Raw genomic sequence first — 20,322 nt, 5'->3', positions numbered from 1 at the left:
CCCCCCCAAAAAATAACCAAAAGCGTTGGTTCCGACGGGTTGAAGGACGATCACAGACGGAGGGAAAGAGTTCAACGTTTAATCATCGTCGCCATCGTCCTGAAACGAAGAGGAAGAGTAATGAGTCACAGTGACCTCGACAGGACAAGAAGTTCTGAGATGTTTCATCAGCTGTTCTCACCTCTCCATCTTCTCCGTCGCCATCTTCATCCTCATCTTCACCTTCCTCCTCCTCCCCCTCGTCAATGTCTTCCAGACCCTCCTCTTCATCGTCGTCGTCATCGCCGTCCCCGTCCTCGTCTTCCATGTCCGGGACCTTGGGAACGTTCACAAGTTACACATCAGATTCTGCTCCTCGTGGCGTGGACGGTTCACTCGGAGCCTCGGAGCCTGAGCCCAGGTGTGTGTGTGTGTGTGAGAGATGCTCCTACCAGGTAGTACTGCAGCGGGTTGGGCCAGATGTCGTCCTTGATGACTTCTCCCAGCTCGTCGGCGCCGGCGTCCGAGTGGTCGGTGAACCAGGTGAAGAAGCTCTCCGGCTCCTCGTGCTGCCGCTTCTTTCCAGCTTTGTTTGGCGTCTGACCCGCACGCTTCGTCAGGTCCTGAGGGAGAAACGTGTTCGTGAGGACTGAGGAAAGGACAATAGAAAATGGAGCCCTTCATAACACTAGAGCAGGGGTCACTGACAGGGGGGCCACGGTCTGGGTCCGGACCCAGAAGCCGTCCCACACGGACCCGGACCTACACCAGGCAGAGGGTTTTAAAACCTGAAGGGGTGCTTCTGTTTTTAACCGGCGCAGCTTTTGTAGTTATTACGGTAATGGTTTAGCGGATGAGGAAACGCATTGACCAATTGCATGCGAGTTAAGCCATCCCACATGATACTACTCAGCCAATCAAGTCTGTGCATTCCAGGCTGTTAACTCAGCGACTCTACAGTGCAGAGAGACGAGAGTCAGAGGCAAGGAAACCACGAGAAGACGGTAGAAAGAAAAGGAAAGATAGCGATAGAGGGAGAGAAACAGAGGAGTAAGACGGAGGAAGAGGAGAGAAACTTAAGGAACAAATCCAAAAAAAAGTAAAGTGGACAGCGAAGATCGAGCATTTAATCCGGAATGGACAGACTCATGTCTCTTCATACTTCCCACTGGGAGCACGAAACCTGGGTGTATCATGTTCAGAAACTGGCATTTATTAAAAGTGACAATGTGAAACCATTATGAGACAAAACATAACGGTTTTGAACAAACATATCCAGTAAAATCTGAAGTGAGATCACAGACAATAAGGTCTCAGAGCCCAGTAGGACCAGACCCCCCCCCAGTAGGACCCGTCCCCCAGGATCCTGATCCGGGCTCATAAGTGTTTCCCTCAGTGTTGATGGATTTTGAGTCGACACAAAAATTAATTTACTGATGGAGGGATCGTCAAAGAATGCATTTTATATATTATTGTCTTATTTTGAAATGGGGTCCTACTTTTATTTAGTTAATGAAAGAACATTATACATGTCTGCAATCATACATATATGTTCAGTTCTATGTTACGTGACAATAAATATTGTCAAAAAGCTTTTGAATCGTACTGAATTCATTTGATTTGACAGTCAGGTGTTGAGTTCATGCAGTTTCTGATACAACTGCTAGGATACATAAATAAATATCACACTAAATAGTTAGAAATTATGATCTTCCGGACCTTTGCTTCAGGAAATGTTCTCAAACTGGACATCGTTAAATTTGAGTTGAATAACCCGACACTAGATGATGATGATTTCTACTGCAGAGGTCAAAGGGTTCGATTCTAGTTTCCTGCTCCTGAGAAGATGACTCTGTACTTTTTAAAAGAAAAACACAAACCAACCTTTCCAGCTTTCCATTTGATCTCAGTCGACTTGGAGACCGGGTCGCCAATCTCGTTCACGTTGAACTCTTTGGAGAGGGCCTTGTTCTCGAAGTACGGGTTCTCATCGAAGTACTGCAGGGAAACGAAAAACACATCTGTGTCACGAGTGTGGTCGCTCAGGACGTACAAACACAAAGTGAACACGACAAACTCACAAAATCTATTCTGTATCCCGACTTGATGTCCTCGAACTCGGTGACCTCCACCCGCGACAGGTAGTGCAGCGCTTCTTCATCCTCCTCGCCGAGAAGAGCTGAAACTACAGATCAGGTGTCCAATCAGAACGCAGATCAATAAATACACAACTGCTGAATAAATAACACTAAACAACAGTTACCTTGTGGGTGGTTGACGAATGTTGTGACCCAGAAGTTGGGGATTTTGGCTATGAGTTCTGATCGCTTCTGAAAGTATGGCTGGCGTAATTTGTTGAATTGCTGCTCTACTTTTAAAATTTCTTCACTAGCCTGTTCGTTCAGTCTGCAGGGAGAAAAAACACACAATTAAGAAAACTCTCCACACACACACACCTGTCACACCCAATAAAACAATTCTCACTCACCTGTCGATTTCGTTCTGGACCTCATCGATGTGTTCGATCGCTTCCTGCTGCTCTTTCTCTGGAAGAAGAAAGCAAACTTTGAATTAGGATTTCAAAATAAAAGCTTCAGGAACATCACAGCTGTCTACAACAAACATGGCTCCCCCCCTAACTACTGTAACCATGGTTACTGATATCTAACTGAAATCATATTTCAATGCTTACATTTATTACAGTTGTAGGACGGCTTGGTCATTTAAATAATCTCCATAACTTTGAAACAAAACTGAATATGATCTTTTATATCTTTTTTGCAGGAGCTCGGTCCTCTTGTGTGTCTGTGTGTGTGTGTGTGTGTGTCTGCAGTCTGGAGCCTCCTGTTGCAGTGTGTCTGTTACTGTGTGTTTCTTTGTGATGTACAGTACAGTATGTGTGTTTGTGTTACAGTATGTGTTCCTGTTGCAGTAAGACTGTGTTAGTGTGTGTTTCAGTGTGTGTCTGTGTCATACAGTGAGTGTTTCTTTGTGTATTACTGTGTGTGCTTCTTTGTGTTACAGTCTGTGTGCTACAGTGTGTGTCTGTGTGTAGCCGAGCCCTGTTTGAATGAAACTCTGCAGGTTTCTCACGTTCAATCGAACACGTCACATGTGCGTGAGGCTCACACAAAGCAAACAGTGCTGCTAGCCACAGGAAGCTAGCTGCTAGCCACAGGAAGCTAGCTGCTAGCCACAGGAAGCTAGCTGCTAGCCACAGGAAGCTAGCTGCTAGCCTCTCACGCTGGCTACAGTTAGCTGGTGTTAGCTCCTGTTAGCATGCTAGCTGAGCAGCAGCGTCACTCCGCTGGAGCAGACGCTGCCTCGTGTTTGTTCGCAGTTCTTTGTTGTTTTCTGTGAACTGCGCAGGAAACAACAACGTGACGGTAAACAAATGAAAATGGCGCAGAGGAGAAACCGCCATTCTCTCACCGGAGGTTTCGTGCGCTGCGTCGTGGTTTGAATTCTCCTTCCGGCTGAGTTTCACCGCTGAGGCCGACATGTTGCCCACGTGTCTGTGCACCGCGTCCCGGGAGGTCAGCTCGTCTCTGCGGGAACAAAGTTCCTCCACCTGCTACAGTGCGTGAGTCCGTGCGTGAGTCCGAACGCACGATCAGAACCGCACGGCTTGTTTCTGTCCGAGAAGCAGGTCCGTCAACACGGTGCCTGTGCCCTGCTGCCACCAGGCGGCGGGAGGGCGACACTACAGCTTACATGACAGGACCTGGACTTACAGATATACAGTAGATAGATAGATAGATAGATAGATAGATAGATAGATAGATAGATAGATAGATAGATAGATAGATAGATAGATAGATAGATAGATAGATAGATAGATAGATAGATAGATAGATAGATAGATAGATAGATAGATAGATAGATAGATAGATAGATAGATAGATAGATTACTTTATTCATCCCCGAAGGGAAATTAAGTCGTCATAGCAGCCGGTATATTTGAATACAATAAAATACAATAGAATAAAATAAAAAATATTGAGGTAGAAAGAATAAAAACAGAAACACTAGATAAATAGGTAGATAAGGTGCAGTGGCAAGATGATGGTCATAGTACTGATGATATGATGGTAATGTTATTGTTAGACAGTATATAAAAATAGCACAGTATATATAGTATATAATATAACATAATATATATTTATATATGATAGTAATTATACCAATATAATAGCAGTATATAGTAATAATGGCAGCAACAGTATATATAATAAAAATAGTAATAGTCATATAATAATAATAATTATAACATGTACACATGTATAAATATGTGTATATAGACTTATAGAATATACAGAGAGTATGATATAATATATGATATATAGTAGAGGTATAAATATAAGTATTTGACTATACAAAAGATAATATAATATACTATGAGTGTAAGAATATGTAGACAGAGTGTGCAAAAGACAATATTATTGTATAAAATGATATATAATATCAATATGGTTTATATGATGATATAACATGTATGTACATATCACATGTATGTTTATATTACATTAATATATGCAACACATGTATGTAACACATGTATCTGTTTAACACATGTATGTACAACATGTATGTTTCTAACACATGTACATGTATGTATAAAACACATTTATGTATATATAACATATATACATACATGTGTTATATACATGTATTGTATACAACACATGTACACAACACATCTTTGTATAAAACACATGTACATGTCAAACATCCATGAGCAGCTCACACAGAGTTGAGGTGGCTCAGCTCCTTCTCACCTCACTCACACTTTCCTCTGAGTGTTTGCCTTTGTGTAGTTGGTATTTGTGGTAGTTCCTCGCCCCCTGGTGGATTGTGAAGAACAGACGATGTCACACCTTTTACATTTTGTTGCGCCCGATGAGACAAGTTGTGATTTGTGAATACGACTCAAATAGAGTCCACAATTTGCCAGATTGACTTGATTTTACATATTTTATTGTTTAGACTCACTTTCAATCAATCAATCAAATTGTATTTGTATAGCCCATATTCACAAATCACAGTTTGTCTCATAGAGCTTTAACATGGTGAGACGTCCTCTGTCCTTAACCCTCAACAATAGTCAGGACAAACTTCTAAAAACCCTTTTAACAGGTGAAGACACGTAGAAACCTCAGAGAGACACATGTGAGGATCCGTCTCCCAGGACGGACACAAGTGACACAGATGTGTAGAGGAGAACATCATCAGGAGAAAGGTTTTAGCAGCAATGATGAGGGGAAACATTCTGAAGGATAACTTCAATATTGTATGTGAAGCAGTCCTGCTGCATCATAGTCTCTGGTCAGCAGCAAGATCCTGATCCAGCATCAAGACCGGATCCACTATAGTCAACGTGATAAAGGATCTTCCATTACCACTACGATCAGCCGGCACGATACAGAATCCGCCAAACTGGATCCACCATTATGACCTCTGACATGCGATCCACAGATTGTTATCCATGATGATGTGGACACACCTGTGACCCTGGATCTGCGGGCGATGAGGCACAGGGACTCCGGGAAAGGGGTCAAGCTAGAAACATGTACTGATGAGATATGAATTACTCTGATGTGATAAGGATGGAGAAAAGGAAGGAGAAGCTGGAAAGAGAAGCTCCGTGTGTCATAAATTCCCTTTGCACCATCAGGTGTTGTAATCAATGATACAGTGATACAGGCCGAACCCGAGGGTACGCTGAAGCTCAAGGTAAATCTGACTGGCTCCTGGTTTGTAGTACGATGAAAACCATGTGACCCACTCAGTAGATCACACATCAACACCTCGATACCTTTTTAAACTAAACGCTTCCTATTTTAGAAAATAGGACGAGTTACGTTCTGCTGCACTTTCTTTGTTATTGTTATTCTATTTTATTCTTTTTTTATTCTATTTTATACTAATTCTATTTTTATTTTATTTTTTGGGTTGAAATTACTGAGCATTGCTTAAAGAGAGCCTGTGACCCAAGTATTTCATTGACAGTGACTACTTCATGTTATCTCATGTGCATTTGACAATAAAAAATCTTGAATCTTGAATCTGACATTGTTAAGAAAAGGCACAGAAGTAAATACATGTACTGACAAACATCCACCAAACAATAACACAACATAAAACAGCGGTTGTGTTCAGCTAAAAGTACAACTTATAAAAAAAGTTATGATGAATAAATAGTTTTAATTCTTTGGCTCGTTCGTATCTGATCAGATGAAATGATTTAAATATTAAGACTCATTCTCTATTTGCTGCTGCAGGTGCCTGGGCAGGTGCAGTGAATACCCCCACCCGATTGGCTACTGCAGCCCAGGTGTCGTCACCACCCCCGCGGTCCAATCAGGCCGCTGCCTGGCCGGTGACGTCACGGTCTTGTTGGTGTGATTCAAACCTCAGTTGAGTTCCTGCTGCGGAGACGCGCACGCACCTGCGGCTCAGGTGAGAGAGGAGAAGCTAAGCTAAGCTAAGCTAGGCTAAGCTAAGATAAGCTAGCCGTGCCGTTCCGTGCCGTGCCCCCCCCCCGGAAGTGCCCTGACCCCCACCATGTCCGCTCCATCTCTCCAGGTGAGTTCTTCTTCTTCTTCTTCTTCTTTAGAAAGCAGAGGTTTCTACCAGCCGGTGACGTCACTCACCTGAAAACACCTGACGGGCAGGTGCGTTAAATAACACGCTGGACTTTCCTGTTTGTCCGGTTGTTGCTCACTTCCGGTGTGTGTGTGTCCGTCACCGAAACTCTGCTGCACTTTGTGTAACTTTCACCAAAGTGAGATTTGATCCACGAAGAAGAGAATCTGAAGTTCGTCCTGGAGACGCGTCACTGTTTCATCTAACACGTCCACAGGATAAAGATTAGTGTCAGTCACTGAAGCGTGTTATTTATTCATGATTATTAATCATAGTGTTAAATGAATCATGTTAAAGTTTGTATCTTTGAAGCTTCTACTTCCTGGGACAGGTTTGTTTTGATTGACAGGAGGCGTGGCTACAGAGGATTATATCTATGAACAATAAGAGTTAAAAAAACCTGAAGCTCCTGAATCTGACAGAGAAGAGAAATGTTCTTCATACACAAACTGACAAAACCTGTTGTGTTGTTTGTTCCCACACATTCAAGTTTAAGTTTCCCACAGGTCTGATGGAAACATGGTCTCACACATTTATATAATTATAAAAATCCCCTCTTTGAATAACTGGAAGATTAATTTCACATCTAGCTTCACTTCACTCTGAGTGAAATCCCCTCAGGTCTCATTCGCTGTCTTTGAATTTGATGATATAAAGCTGCGCATTTATGTTTGTATTTTGTATAAATCTTTATTTTATTACTTAAGTTCTGTATATTTTATTGTACTATTTATAGTCATTTATGATAGTAAATTGTTTAAGTGTAAAATATCAAACCTCAATCACATTTCTTTGTCATGAAGTTTTGTTTACAATACTTGATTTGTTACTAGAGTCATCAGCTCATTTAGTTTGATGAAATCAAATCTCATTCTCTTTCATTAAAGGTGTAACTACAATTTATATAAAGTGTGAACATATATATATAAATAAATACAATATAATATGGCCTGAACAACTGAGGCTGATGTAAATCAAGTTGCTGCTGTAGTTTTGAATTTATCCACAAGGGGGCGGTATAACATCATCTGTTGCTTGTGCAACTGTCACATCTTTGTTTTGACATCATCAGCAGCTGGTTTTATGGAAATGTAAATGCATTTGTGTGTAAATGATGTTATATTAATGTTTCTGTATCTGTATGAACCCGGTCGTGTGTCTCTCAGAACGAGGTGGACATCCTGGACCCTCAGTTCCAGCAGCGGTTGGAAGATGCTCGCACGCTGCTCAGGCAGGAGATCCAGCGCGAGCTGAAGATCAAGGAGGCGGCCGAGCGTCTGCGGCGCGCCGTCACCAACCGCAAGAGCGCCGCCGACGTGGAGGGTCAGCTGAAGGCGTCCAGCCGCAAACTGGACCAGCTGCACTGGGAGCTGCAGGAGCTGAACGCCAGGTCCATGGGGACCGAGAGAGACAGCACCACAGGTCAGGACACAGGATGACCTGTATACACAGTTTATATATAAGTCTTCATTATAAATACTCCTACTGTTTACACAGGAAGCCTGGAAGAAGAAGAGGCTCAGTCAGCAGAGGCGTGTCAGTGGCAGGATGTGATGTCACCTGTGGCCGGGCGCGTCCGAACGCTGAAGAAACAACTCACCATGGAAACCAAAGTCAAACAGGGCGCGGAGAACATGATCCACACGTACAGATACAGCTCAGTGAAGGTACAGCCCAGTACACACAGACACACACAGACACACACACACAGACACACACACACACACACACACACACACACACAGCAGGAGGGCGACAGCTTTCTGCTCTCAAGGTTGTTTTGTGTGTTTTCTGGATCGTGAATGTTTCAAATCTTTTAATCACAACCAGATGTAACATCCTTGACATTGTTGTAATTTTTTATGATACAATAACACAAATGGATTTTCTATCACACACTTGCACACACACACACACTCATGGTCACGTGTGGTTTCTCTGCAGCGGCGACTTCATGCTGTAAACTGCTGACACAGCAGGAAGCGTTAGAGGACGGAGCAACAAACACGTTTAGGAAACTAACACACTTTCATTCTGTTTGAAATACCTTCTGCTCACGTCTCATTTCATGTTTCATGCTTCGTGAAAAGCAGATTATTTACGGCCTTTGTTTGATATATGATTTGAAATCTGCACATTAGAAATTAACCACAGATTCTCACATCTCTCTGTGCTCCAGTCGTAGTTGAGGAGCACGTGTTTATTTAGAAGTGTCTTTGGTATTTTGCATATCAGTCGGTTTTATGAATCAGTTTTAATGCGGCAGGTGAAGGTTCGTCTCTTTTGTTTTGCAGGACAGGAAGATGCTGTCCACGGCTGAGCAGATGTTACAGGACAGTCGCACCAAGATCGAGCTGCTGAGGATGCAGATCGTTAAAGTCAGTCAGGCCAGAGAGGACGAGCGAGACGGAACCAAGGGTAAAAACCACCAAGTCTCACAATGTGTCCTCCCACTGGATATTACCCATGATCCTCTGCTTCCTGAACCTGAAGAGCTGCAGCTGGAACAAATCCACCAAACTCTGTTCAGAATTCTACTTATTTTTTTTTTAAAATTCTCTTTTTATTTAGAAAGGCACATTTCCATCACATACATTGAATACAGCTTTAGTCTGTCAAGGACATAAGAACGGATGGATGTAGTAAGTTTGGGTGGTTTTGTTCATATTGCCTTTCTGGGGTTTTGTTTTAAGGACCTAAACTACAATAAACAATAACAGAGGTAAAGAGAACACAACCGGGGAGCGCACCTCACATCAAAAAGAAAAAAGGAGAATCACACAAAACACAAGTATATTCAAATAAAATCAGATCTAACTGGTTTTACACACTCAGTCCATTTGGTCCAGGTCTTATAAAAAATGTCTTTCTCGACCTTGAGGGAAAAAGAGATATTTTCCATAACATAAATCTCATACACAATTTCAATCCATTCATCAATAGTGGGCGGGTCCACTTTTAACCATTTCCTCGTGACACATTTCTTACTAGCTGCCAACAGTATAGCGAGCAGTTTTTTGTCTTTTATGTTCCACGTTTCAAACAATATATATTGCCCAAAAACAAAGTTTCACATTTGAATGGGATGTTCACATTAAATACATTGTTAATATGTTTGTGGATCTCTTCCCAGGTGCCCTGGTGTCGTTTTTGTATGGGTCTGATTAAAAAATCTTGTTATATTTTTCCAGCAGAACTCCGGCCATGTATTGGACCCGGTCGAGAGCCAATGTAGTTGACATATTTTCTCCCAGCTCTCCTGTGAGATCTTTACCCCTATTTCCTTTTCCCATTTCCTCTTTATATATTCTGTATTCTCTTGTTTGGATAATTGTATGGCGGTATGAACTCTACTTATTTTAACAGTTTTCCAGAGAACCGACGCTCAGGGAGAGAAGGAGGAAACTTTCTCTGGTTCTCACTCACTCTTCAGACTCACTCTCACCAAGCTGCTGACACATTGTAGACAATAGAGTTGCTTTCATGTTATTGCTGGTATGAATCTGTTATATCTCAGGTGGCTTCTCTGCCTCAGGTCCGGCTGTGGAGCTGCCCCCCCCCGTGGAGCTGCGAGTGGCTGAGCTCATGCATCACATGAAGATCGAGTCGGCCGTCTCCGAAGGAGCGAAGAACGTGGTGAGGCAGCTGAGCGGGAGGAAGGTCCAGGACCGGAGGATCGTGGCCGAGGTGTGTAAGCTGTCGGACCCGGACCGTCTCCTGTGGCTCCTCCTTCATATGTGAAACACAAACTCCAGTGTTGTGCGTCTCCCAGCAGTGTGTTGTGTGTTGTGTGTGTGTGTGTCCCTCAGGCTCAGGCACGCATGCAGGAGTCCTCTGAGAAGGTGGATCTGCTGCGTCTGTCCCTGGAGAGACGTTTGGGCGAGCTGCCTCAGGATCATCCCAAACACGCTGTCATCAGAGAGGAGCTGGCGTCTGGAACCTCCCTCTCCTACGGCACGCCCACGAAACCGTCCGGCGCCATGTCCTCCTCCTCCTTCTTCAAACCCGCCAGTCTAACAGGTTCCTGCTCAGATTGAAATCTAGTGTCTTCATCTCATTTCCTTTGGTTTCTCCGACCTCCTCCTGTCATTTCTACCACATCTGACCTTCAGGGCGGTTGGAGGTTTGCCTGATGGGCTGCCAGGACCTGCTGGAGGCGGTTCCAGGCCGCAGCCGCGTGACCAGCGTCCCGTCCGGTGCCGCAAGCGCCTCGGACGGGAAGTCTCTGAAGGTGAGAGCCGGCCTATCAGGACGCAGCGCCAACGGGAAGAAGAGCCAGGCCGAGGAACTGTCCTGTGAGTTCACACGTCTCTTCTGTCAGCTGTCGTCCATCTTTAAATACACGTCAGATAAAGATGGATGTCAGGACAGCTGTTCAAACGTTAATCCACAACATCTGCATCGCCCCCTTGTGGCTGGTCAGTGTAGGTCATAAACCATCTCTGGAAAAATGCATTTAACTCAGGAGTGTTTTAATGATACTTGGATTTTGGGTTTAGCTCCATGTCCCATCTGCTCACATGTAGAGACTATGACCTTTACTGCAGCCAGCCACCAGGGGGCGATCGGCACTCTTCATGCTTTCATTTCATCCATATTTATTTTCCGTGTATAATTAACGTCTCGCTGTGTATTAACAGCAGCCGTTATTATATTTGCCTCATTTGAAACCTCCCCTGAGACGTCTGTGTTATTAACCGTGTGGCGTCTCTGTGTCTCAGCGGAGATCAGCGCCGTGTTGAAGGTGGACAACCGGATCGTAGGCCACACCCACTGGAGACAGCTGGGGAAGGAGGCCTGGGGCCAGAGCTTCAGCATCGAACTGGAACGGGTCAGGAACTCTCACTTCACTAAGCTAATTAAATAACATCTGAGCCACAAGGTTCTTTTAACATCCACTCACTGATGTGAGGGCGGCTCCACATGTTGTTCATCTAGATTGATTTAAAAAATATATGGAATTTATTCTCCGTAAATAATAGATTTCATTTTCACTCAAAGCCAGTGATTGAATGTTTTCTCTTCATGTCTGAGTCGGTGTAGTTCGTTCTCTTGTAGCACTTCAACAATTTATTCTTAATTGATCAATAATCACACACTTAAGTTTCATAAATGTGAATATTTTCCTCTCGTGACAGTTAAGGGAAACAAGACATTTGAGGGATCGATACAATTATCTCACATTTTCTGAATTAAACAACTTATCGCTTCATCAGGAAGTGAATCAGATAAATAGATAAAGAAATGATTGTTGGCTGCAGTCAGTTTCCTGCTGACCTTTGACCTCATAACGTTTGACATCAGAGTGTCTTCTCTAACGTTGAACATCTGCTCGATGCTCTGACTCCGGCTCCGTGGGAGTCTGTGATGGTCTCGACCTTCTCGACCTTCTCCTGTAATCCCGTCACTAATCCTCCCGTTTGCTCTAATCTGGTTTGAACCATCACGGCGTCGATGCTTCAGACTCTGGTTTCCACTTCGATGCTTCGCTGCTCGTTCTCACAGGTTCATTGAGACGAGTTTTATCCCCACAGCAGTTTCTCCTCCATGATCGGAGGGTGAAGGAGATTCAGGTGGTTGCAATATGCTGCGTCACCTCTAGATGTCAGTAAATCCTCCACAGTGAACCTTTAGTTACGAGGCCGGTTCAGTTCCTGACTGGTTGGTTAAACGCTCCCAGGTCCTGGACATCGCTCCATCCAGAGAATATCTGCTGGAGCTTCATTGGAATCTGTTTGTGTGTTTGTTTCTGTGGCTCCAGTCCCGGGAGCTGGAGGTCGCCGTGTACTGGAGAGACTGGCGTGCGCTGAGCGGAGTGAAGTTCCTGCGCTTGGAGGATTTCCTGGATAACCAGCGACACGGCATGTGTCTGCAGCTGGAGCCTCAGGGCATCCTCTTCATCGAGGTCTTCACTTCCATTCCTCTGACGACTGCATGACCGTTAGAATCAAACTTCTCTTCTAATCATCAGGCAAAGAATATCAAATCAAAAAACTCTGTTTGTTTCCAGGTGACATTTATCAACCCGGTGATCGAGCGGCGCTCCAAGCTCCAGAGGCAGAGGAGAATCTTCCCAAAGGAAAAAGGCAATGACATTTATTCATATCGAGTTTTATTAGTTCGGTTAGAGACTCAGTGGATCTCTTGATATAAATATCATGACCCAACCCGAGTTCAGATTTCAGTTCAACACAGATCAAGAGGATTATCCCGGTGTTAGTTCATCAGTTCATCGATTTTAAAATATGTGATAAACGTGTGATAATGAATTTGTCTCATTAGAGCTCAAACCTCCACGAATCCATCGTGTTCATTTAGAACTAATGAAGATTCATATAAACTATAAACATGATCTGAGCTGCAGCTCGATGGAAGCTGAAGGTTTGAAGCAGCTGAATAAAACAATCAAAGCTATGAAAGCACATTTAAATTCACTGGATCTGGATTTTGATTTGAATCTTCGCCAAACTTCACAACCTGCTCACCCGTCTCCGTCCACAGGGAAGGACTTCCTGCGTGCCGCTCAGATGAACATGAACTTCGCCACCTGGGGGCGTCTGATGATGAGCATCCTGCCTCCCTGCAGCTCCCTGGATTCCATGAGTCCTCCGCTCGCCGGCCCCGCCCCCTCGTCCGCCGCCGCTCCTCAGTCGCAGTAAGACTCCTCCTCCTCTCTGTCACGTCTCTGAAGGGTTTGAAAAGTGAGCTCTTCACTTCTTCACATAGTTTATCCCACTGACTCCAGGGTTTTCCTCTGAGGGGATTGACCTGAACTCACAGAGAAGACACACGGGTCCTATAGTAACATGAGGTGTTTTTACAATATGGTTTTTGATATTTGATATATTTATCTTAGGTTTGGGGAGATAATGCAGAAAGTAATTTAGGAGAAGAAGAATTACCAGTTTGATTTACAGACCTGTCTTTGTTTCCATCAGAGAAGCTGCTGTCGTGAATCTAAACTTCTTCGATGATCAAGTTGCACGATCTCCACATCGCTCCAGAAGGAACATTAAAGACTCTCTGCTGGTGAGTGGGAGGAGCTACACCAAGAACTGATGTGAACGAGTATTGATCATGAGCCATGTCTAATAATACGTCATCTGAGGCAGTGAGTTTGTTTTATTCATCTGTGGAAGTGTCTGTTTACTTCTGTCTGTTCATCTGGTTGAAAACAGTCTCCACGTGAAAACAAGAGTCCGAAGAGACAAGCGTCCGTCCACCTGCCGTCTCAGTAAGAAGCTCTCTGACCTCTGTGGGAATGGTTTCAGGGTTTCAGTTTCCTGAAATCGTCTCCGTGTCTCTGTGTCTCTGTGTCTCCGTGTCTGTGTCTCTGTGTCTGTGTCTCTGTCTCTGTGTCTCTGTGTCTCCGTGTCTCTGTGTTTCCGTGTCTCTGTGTCTGTGTCTCTGTGTCTCTGTGTCTCCGTGTCTCCGTGTCTCTGTGTCTCTGTGTCTGTGTGTCTCCGTGTCTGTGTGTCTGTGTGTCTGTGTGTCTGTGTCTCTGTGTCTCTGTGTCTCTGTGTCTCCGTGTCTCCGTGTCTCCGTGTCTGTGTGTCTGTGTGTCTGTGTGTCTCTGTGTGTCTGTGTCTCTGTGTCTCTGTGTCTCAGTGTCTCCGTGTCTCTGTGTTTCCGTGTCTCTGTGTCTCCGTGTCCCTGTGTCTCTGTCTCACTGTGTCTCTGTGTCTCTGTCTCTCTGTCTCTCTGTCTCTCTGTCTCTCTGTGTCTGTGTGTCTGTGTGTCTGTGTGTCTCTGTGTCTGTGTGTCTCTGTGTCTCTGTGTCTCTTTGTCTCCGTCTCTCTGTGTCTCCGTGTCTGTGTGTCTCTGTGTCTGTGTGTCTCTGTGTCTCTGTGTCTCTGTGTCTCTTTGTCTCCGTCTCTCTGTGTCTCCGTGTCTCTGTGTCTGTGTGTCTCTGTGTCTCTGTGTCTCTGTGTCTCTTTGTCTCCGTCTCTCCGTGTCTGTGTCTCTGTGTGTCTGTGTCTCCGTGTCTCTGTGTCTGTGTCTCTGTGTCTCTGTCTCTCCGTGTCTGTGTCTTCGTGTCTCCGTGTCTCCGTGTATCCGTGTCTCTGTGTCTCTGTGTCTGTGTCTGTGTCTCTGTGTCTCTGTGTCTCTGTGTCTCTGTGTCTCTGTCTCTGTGTCTCTGTCTTTCCGTGTCTGTGTCTCCGTGTATCCGTGTATCCGTGTCTCCGTGTCCGTGTCTCTGTGTCTCTGTCTCACTGTGTCTCTGTGTCTCTGTGTCTCTGTGTCTCTGTTTCTCTGTGTCTGTGTGTCTGTGTGTCTGTGTGTCTGTGTGTCTCCGTGACCCTGTGTCTCTGTGTCTCTGTGTCTCCGTGTCTCCGTGTCTCTGTGTCTCTGTGTCTCTGTGTCTCTGTGTCTCTGTGTCCCTGTGTCTCTGTGTCTCTGTGTTTCCGTGTCTCCGTGTCTCTGTGTCCCTGTGTCTCTGTCTCACTGTGTCTCTGTGTCTCTGTCTCTCTGTCTCTCTGTCTCTCTGTCTCTCTGTGTCTCTGTGTCTGTGTGTCTCAGTGTCTCCGTGTCTCTCTGTCTCTCCGTGTCTCCGTGTCTCCGTGTCTCCGTGTCTCCGTGTCTCTGTGTCTCTGTGTCTCTGTGTCTCTGTGTCTCTGTGTCTCTGTGTCTCTGTGTCTCTCTGTGTCTCTGTGTCTCTGTGTCTCCGTGTCTCTGTCTCTCTGTGTTTCCGTGTCTCCGTGTCTCTGTCTCTGTGTCTCTGTGTCTCCGTGTCTCCGTCTCTCTGTGTTTCCGTGTCTCTGTCTCTGTGTCTCTGTGTCTCCGTGTCCGTGTCTGTGTCTCCGTCTCTGTGTCTCTGTGTCTCTGTGTCTCCGTGTCTGTGTCTCCGTGTCTGTGTCTCCGTGTCTGTGTCTCTGTGTCTCTGTGTCTCTGTGTCTCTGTGTCTGTGTCTCCGTGTCTCCGTGTCTCCGTGTCTCTGTCTCTCCGTGTCTCCGTGTCTCCGTGTCTCCGTGTCTCTGTGTCTCTGTGTGTCTGTGTGTCTGTGTGTCTGTGTCTCTGTGTCTCCGTGTTTCCGTGTCTCTGTGTCTCTGTCTCACTGTGTCTCTGTCTCACTTTGTCTCCGTCTCTCTGTGTCTCTGTGTCTGTGTCTCCGTGTCTGTGTCTCTGTCTCTCTGTGTCTCTGTCTCTGTGTCTCCGTGTCTGTGTCTCCGTGTCTCTGTGTCTGTGTCTCTGTCTCACTTTGTCTCCGTCTCTCTGTCTCTCTGTCTCTCTGTCTCTCTGTCTCTCTGTCTCTCTGTGTCTCCGAGTCTCAGTGTCAGTGTCTCTGTGTCTCCGTGTCTCAGTGTCTCCTTGTCTCTGTGTCTCTGTGTCTCTGTGTCTCTGTGTCTCTTGATATTTGAGCCTCTTGTCTCTGGTGCAGGACGGATGAAGCGCTGCAGATGGACGACTTCAACTGTATTTCCGTCCTGGGACGAGGACACTTTGGAAAGGTGACCTCTTTGACCTGTGACCTCTGAGGGTTCACAGCACAACACTGAGTTCAACCTGTTGTTAAACTCACGTTAGTTTAAATGTTTCTCCTGATCCAAGGTGCTGATGGCCGAGTACAAGAAGTCAGGGAAGCTGTACGCCATCAAAGCTCTGAAGAAGGGAGACATCGTGACCCGGGACGAAGTGGACAGGTGAGAAACGTGTCTCCGACTCAAAGAGGACATCTCCACTCGGCTACTTTGTCCTTCATCAGAGGATCCTGTTAGAACCCAGCGTTCAGGAACCAGCTCTGTGTGTTTGTGTGTTTCAGCCTCATGTGTGAGAAGAGAATCTTTGAGGTCATCAACACGTCTCAACACCCGTTCCTGGTGAACCTGTACGGCTGCTTCCAGACCGCCGACCACGTGTGCTTCGTCATGGCCTACTCCTCGGGAGGAGACCTCATGACGCACATTCACACCAGCATCTTCACGGAGAAACAAGCCCGGTGAGAAGAGAACACGCCCCCCTCTCTCTCAACTTAAGGCCGGCGCATGCTTCTGCAAACGGCGCCTGCGGCTTTTCACGCAGTTGTGACGCAGGACTCGTTGTCATTCATGGTTTTACAAGCGTTGCGCGTGTTGCCAAGCAATTCACCACCAGACCACTAGGGGGAGTAATGTTTTTTGTCGAAGTCGGCTCTTCTTCGTGTGTTTAGTTACATCGCCACGGCGGCTCCTCAGTGACGGGTTATACTCGTGGTCATAGTGTCGGATCTCTTCTGCTACGTGCTCTTCTATCTGGTCCAAATTCGTTCTTCTAAATCTTCCGTGGTTTCCGCCGGTATTATCGGGCATGAACCGGAAATGCGACTCTGGAAAGGATGTAGTTAGCAGACCAATCACAGCCTTGTGGCTACGTGACGCTTGCGGAGCTTTGCCGTCTAGTTAGAAACATTGGGCGACGCACGTAAGGGGCCCGGGGGGGTTCTTACGCTTCCGGGCCTGTGAAAATGGAGAAGCAGGCGCCGGCCTTTAGTCGACTAACCTGATTCTGACTGATCTGAGTCTTTGTGCAGGTTCTACTCGTCCTGTGTGCTGCTCGGCCTGGAGTTCCTCCACCAGAGACACATCGTCTACAGGTGCGTGTCCAGAGCAGTGAGTGTGAGCTGGTGTTTCCATCGGGATCCTCACGTGTGTGTTTGTGTCTCAGGGATCTGAAGCTGGACAACCTGCTGATGGACGCTGACGGGTTTGTCAGGATAGCAGACTTTGGTTTGTGTAAAGAAGGTAAAGACATTTTTGTGATGTAATGTAAATTGGAAAAGCGTCTTCTCTGCGATGCAGACGTGTCCTCCTCCGTGTGCAGGTATGGGACACGGGGATCGAACCTCCACTTTCTGCGGCACGCCGGAGTTTCTGGCTCCAGAGGTTCTGACCGACAACAACTACACCCGCAGCGTGGACTGGTGGGGGCTGGGGGTGCTCATCTACGAGATGCTGGTGGGGGAGGTCAGTGAAATCCTCCTGTCGTTCACAAACTGAGATCCACACGAAACCAACCTCCGTCCAGTCACATGACCAGTCACCTACAGTCATTTAACCACACAAGCTCCGCCTCTTAATCCGTCTCAGCTGTCAATCAGGACGTCCCAGGCTGTTGTCATCATAGATATCATATATAAAGACTAGATGTCTCGTTCGACGGAGCCGGACGTCACCACATGGCGGCCATCTTGCTACAGGCAGCTCGCTCACCCATAACATTGTGTTGGTAAATAACCATAACTTACTCAATTTTCAACTGATTTTTAAACGATCTGGTTTGTTATAAACGTCAGAGATGTAGTTATGACACTGCATAAATTATTAATTTTTTTTAGAAAATAACATAATTGTTCATAAGTATGCAGTGTCATATCTACATCTCTGACGTTTATAACAAACCAGATCGTTTAAAAATCGGTTGAAAATTGAGCAAGTTATGGTTATTTACCACTACCAACACAATGTTATGGGCGAGAGGGCTGCCTGTAGCAAGATGGCCGCCATGTGGTGACATCCGGCTCCGTCGAACGAGACATCTAGCCTTTATATATAAATCTATGGTTGTCATAGTCTATATATGTCACATGACCAGTCACCTACACAGTCATTTAACCACAGAGGAAGTGAGGTTCTGATTCTGTCTGTTCTCCTTCAGTCTCCGTTCCCCGGGGACGATGAGGAGGAAGTGTTCGACAGCATCGTGAACGACGACGTGCGCTTCCCTCGCTTCCTGTCTCCAGAGTCGGTGTCTCTCGTCCAGAAGGTCGGTCTCAGGTCACTGAGGTCAGACTCTCAGGTTCAGTTTGATTCGACCTCAGGGTTCTGACCTCTCGTCCTGTTCTCAACCGTTTCTGTTCCAGCTGCTGCAGAAGAATCCTGGGACCAGACTCGGAGGTGGAGAAGAAGACGCTGCTGAAATCAAAAGACACAGATTCTTCCAGGTTTTTATTTCCCAAAAATATGAATATGAAAATATGACTGAAAGCACTTGAAGGGAAAATAATATAAAGTGACAACTGAGCAGCAAGTGTCTCCTCAAGTGAAAGTGATTCTACTTCAAGATATGAACTGGAGTCAGATGAAGTGTTTAAGTTTTCTGATCCATAGACGCATGTTTAGTGGAGCCTCGTTATCCAAGCTCCGCCTCTTCATCCGTCTCAGCTGTCAATCAGGATGTCTCAGGCTGTCATCATAGTCTATGTATATATATATATAGACTATGACAACATACATACACACACACACTCACTCACTCATATCATGTCGTCCATCTTTATTTACAGTTCAGTGTTTGAATAGTCAGAGCACATTAAAGCTCCATTAAAGAATAAATGAAAACTGTTGAAATGTCAGTTAAAGAGATTTTATACGTGTTTAATTATTATTATAATCATCAGTCAGATACATTGAATCGTAGAACATCGCTCACATTGAACCTCATGACGGTGGAACGTGTGTGTAGACGTGTGAGACGTGTTGATCTGAACCCTGGTGTGTCCCCAGGGAACGGACTGGGACGCTCTCCTGGCCAAGAAGGCGAAGCCGCCGTTCCTGCCGGTGATCCGGGCGCCGCAGGACGTGAGTAACTTCGACGAGGAGTTCACGCGCCTGAAGCCGGTTCTCACGCTGCCCCGGACGCCGTGCGTGCTCACCGCCGAGCAGCAAGACATCTTTGCCGACTTTGACTTCTCGTTCATGAGATGACCACCGGATGGCGCCCTCCTCCCTCCAGCTGCCGCGTCATCGACACTGAAGCCTACACATCTGGATCGCCCCCTGGTGGCGGGCTGTGGTATACTTCATACACATCAGGATTGAGAGCGTGTGTGGGCGGGACCTTGACACCACGACTCATGAATCACTACTGCACAGACTCTGACTGCAAAGGACATCACCACCACCAGATGGCAGCGTTCCTATCTGAGATATTGTGTCTGGACAGTGGAAGACGTGTCGGCCATCTTTTATTACAGTCAGTGGTCGTCATGCGCTCTGAAACATGACTCAGCGTTTACTGCCGTATATATATATATATTACACTCACTCACTCATATCATGTCGTCCATCTTTATTCCGTCTCACTGAACAGTTGTTTTCTTTTGGGATGTAAAAGTCTGGGAGATTGTTATTTTAAAATGTTTCTCAGTGATTTTTCTTTTTAATATAATATTACGAAAACTGTAAAGTGTAAAACTACATGAAGCAAATCTGAATGAATAAATTGAATTCATCAAACATTTATTTATTCATGTTTACGGTCATTTTCAAAGCAGTAAAAAACATTGCATGACAGGTTTGCATATAATCCAGAGGAACATGAATGAATTCATATAAATAAGATGAGTCAATTCCTCACTATCTGTACATGAAGGTCGACTTCACACTTATTGCTCTTTCACGAGGTTTCTATTGCACAAACGATCTCTGCTCCAGTTTCACTTCAACAAGACACTCGTACAAAAGTCTAAAGACGTGTTCTGCTTTCAAATAGTTACAAAATGATAAATACAATATAAAATAGCTTGAAAGTTAAAGTCTTCTGGACATCGCGTGCAGATTGAACACAAGTTATGATACAGTCGGTTTTTCAACTATTAAATAAAAAAAGAATAAGAGTCTCAGACTTTGGCTGCTTCCGCTGATACGTTTAAGTTTTAGAAATTAAAAACTGTCCAGTGGGGATCCCAGGCGTAACCATAGCAACAGTGGTGTTTCACTGAAG

The 20,322-nt window shown here is 45.4% G+C and overlaps 2 protein-coding genes across 2 annotated transcripts; one reads left to right on the top strand and one right to left on the bottom strand.

The window, feature by feature from the left end:
- Positions 1-3,632, bottom strand: LOC133000174 (protein SET-like). The gene is made up of 8 exons (XM_061070042.1): positions 3,412-3,632; positions 2,468-2,525; positions 2,243-2,385; positions 2,061-2,164; positions 1,864-1,977; positions 432-602; positions 182-316; positions 1-99 (listed from the first exon to the last, which is right to left on the bottom strand). Exons 1-8 carry the CDS (start codon positions 3,479-3,481, stop codon positions 79-81), a joined length of 816 nt encoding a protein of 271 aa, XP_060926025.1. The 5' UTR covers positions 3,482-3,632; the 3' UTR covers positions 1-78.
- A 2,886-nt stretch (positions 3,633-6,518) lies between these two features.
- On the top strand, positions 6,519-19,837 carry pkn3 (protein kinase N3). The gene is made up of 22 exons (XM_061080376.1): positions 6,519-6,564; positions 7,791-8,046; positions 8,122-8,291; positions 8,919-9,042; positions 10,160-10,311; positions 10,434-10,644; positions 10,737-10,919; positions 11,346-11,455; positions 12,386-12,529; positions 12,635-12,710; positions 13,126-13,279; positions 13,563-13,653; positions 13,803-13,858; positions 16,004-16,073; positions 16,174-16,265; positions 16,385-16,561; positions 17,132-17,194; positions 17,266-17,342; positions 17,422-17,564; positions 18,256-18,363; positions 18,461-18,541; positions 19,104-19,837. Exons 1-22 carry the CDS (start codon positions 6,544-6,546, stop codon positions 19,302-19,304), a joined length of 2,760 nt encoding a protein of 919 aa, XP_060936359.1. The 5' UTR covers positions 6,519-6,543; the 3' UTR covers positions 19,305-19,837.
- The last annotated feature ends 485 nt before the right edge of the window (positions 19,838-20,322 follow it).

The sequence above is a fragment of the Limanda limanda genome, chromosome 1 (assembly GCF_963576545.1).
Source record: "Limanda limanda chromosome 1, fLimLim1.1, whole genome shotgun sequence".
Lineage (NCBI taxonomy): Eukaryota > Metazoa > Chordata > Actinopteri > Pleuronectiformes > Pleuronectidae > Limanda > Limanda limanda.
The sequence above is the reverse complement of the archived record's forward strand: the minus strand, read 5'-3'. Positions and strand labels throughout refer to the sequence as shown.

Excerpts from the sequence above, each read along its gene's own strand:
- LOC133000174 (XM_061070042.1), bottom strand. The coding sequence starts at position 3,481 with ATGTCGGCCTCAGCGGTGAAACTCAGCCGGAAGGAGAATTCAAACCAC. Across the intron at positions 2,526-3,411 it reads CGCAGCGCACGAAACCTCCG|AGAAAGAGCAGCAGGAAGCG; the intron begins GTGAGAGAATGG and ends TTCTTCTTCCAG. Across the intron at positions 100-181 it reads GCGACGGAGAAGATGGAGAG|GACGATGGCGACGATGATTA; the intron begins GTGAGAACAGCT and ends TCTTCGTTTCAG.
- pkn3 (XM_061080376.1), top strand. The coding sequence starts at position 6,544 with ATGTCCGCTCCATCTCTCCAG. Across the intron at positions 16,266-16,384 it reads ACCCGGGACGAAGTGGACAG|CCTCATGTGTGAGAAGAGAA; the intron begins GTGAGAAACGTG and ends TGTGTGTTTCAG. Across the intron at positions 18,542-19,103 it reads AAAGACACAGATTCTTCCAG|GGAACGGACTGGGACGCTCT; the intron begins GTTTTTATTTCC and ends GTGTGTCCCCAG.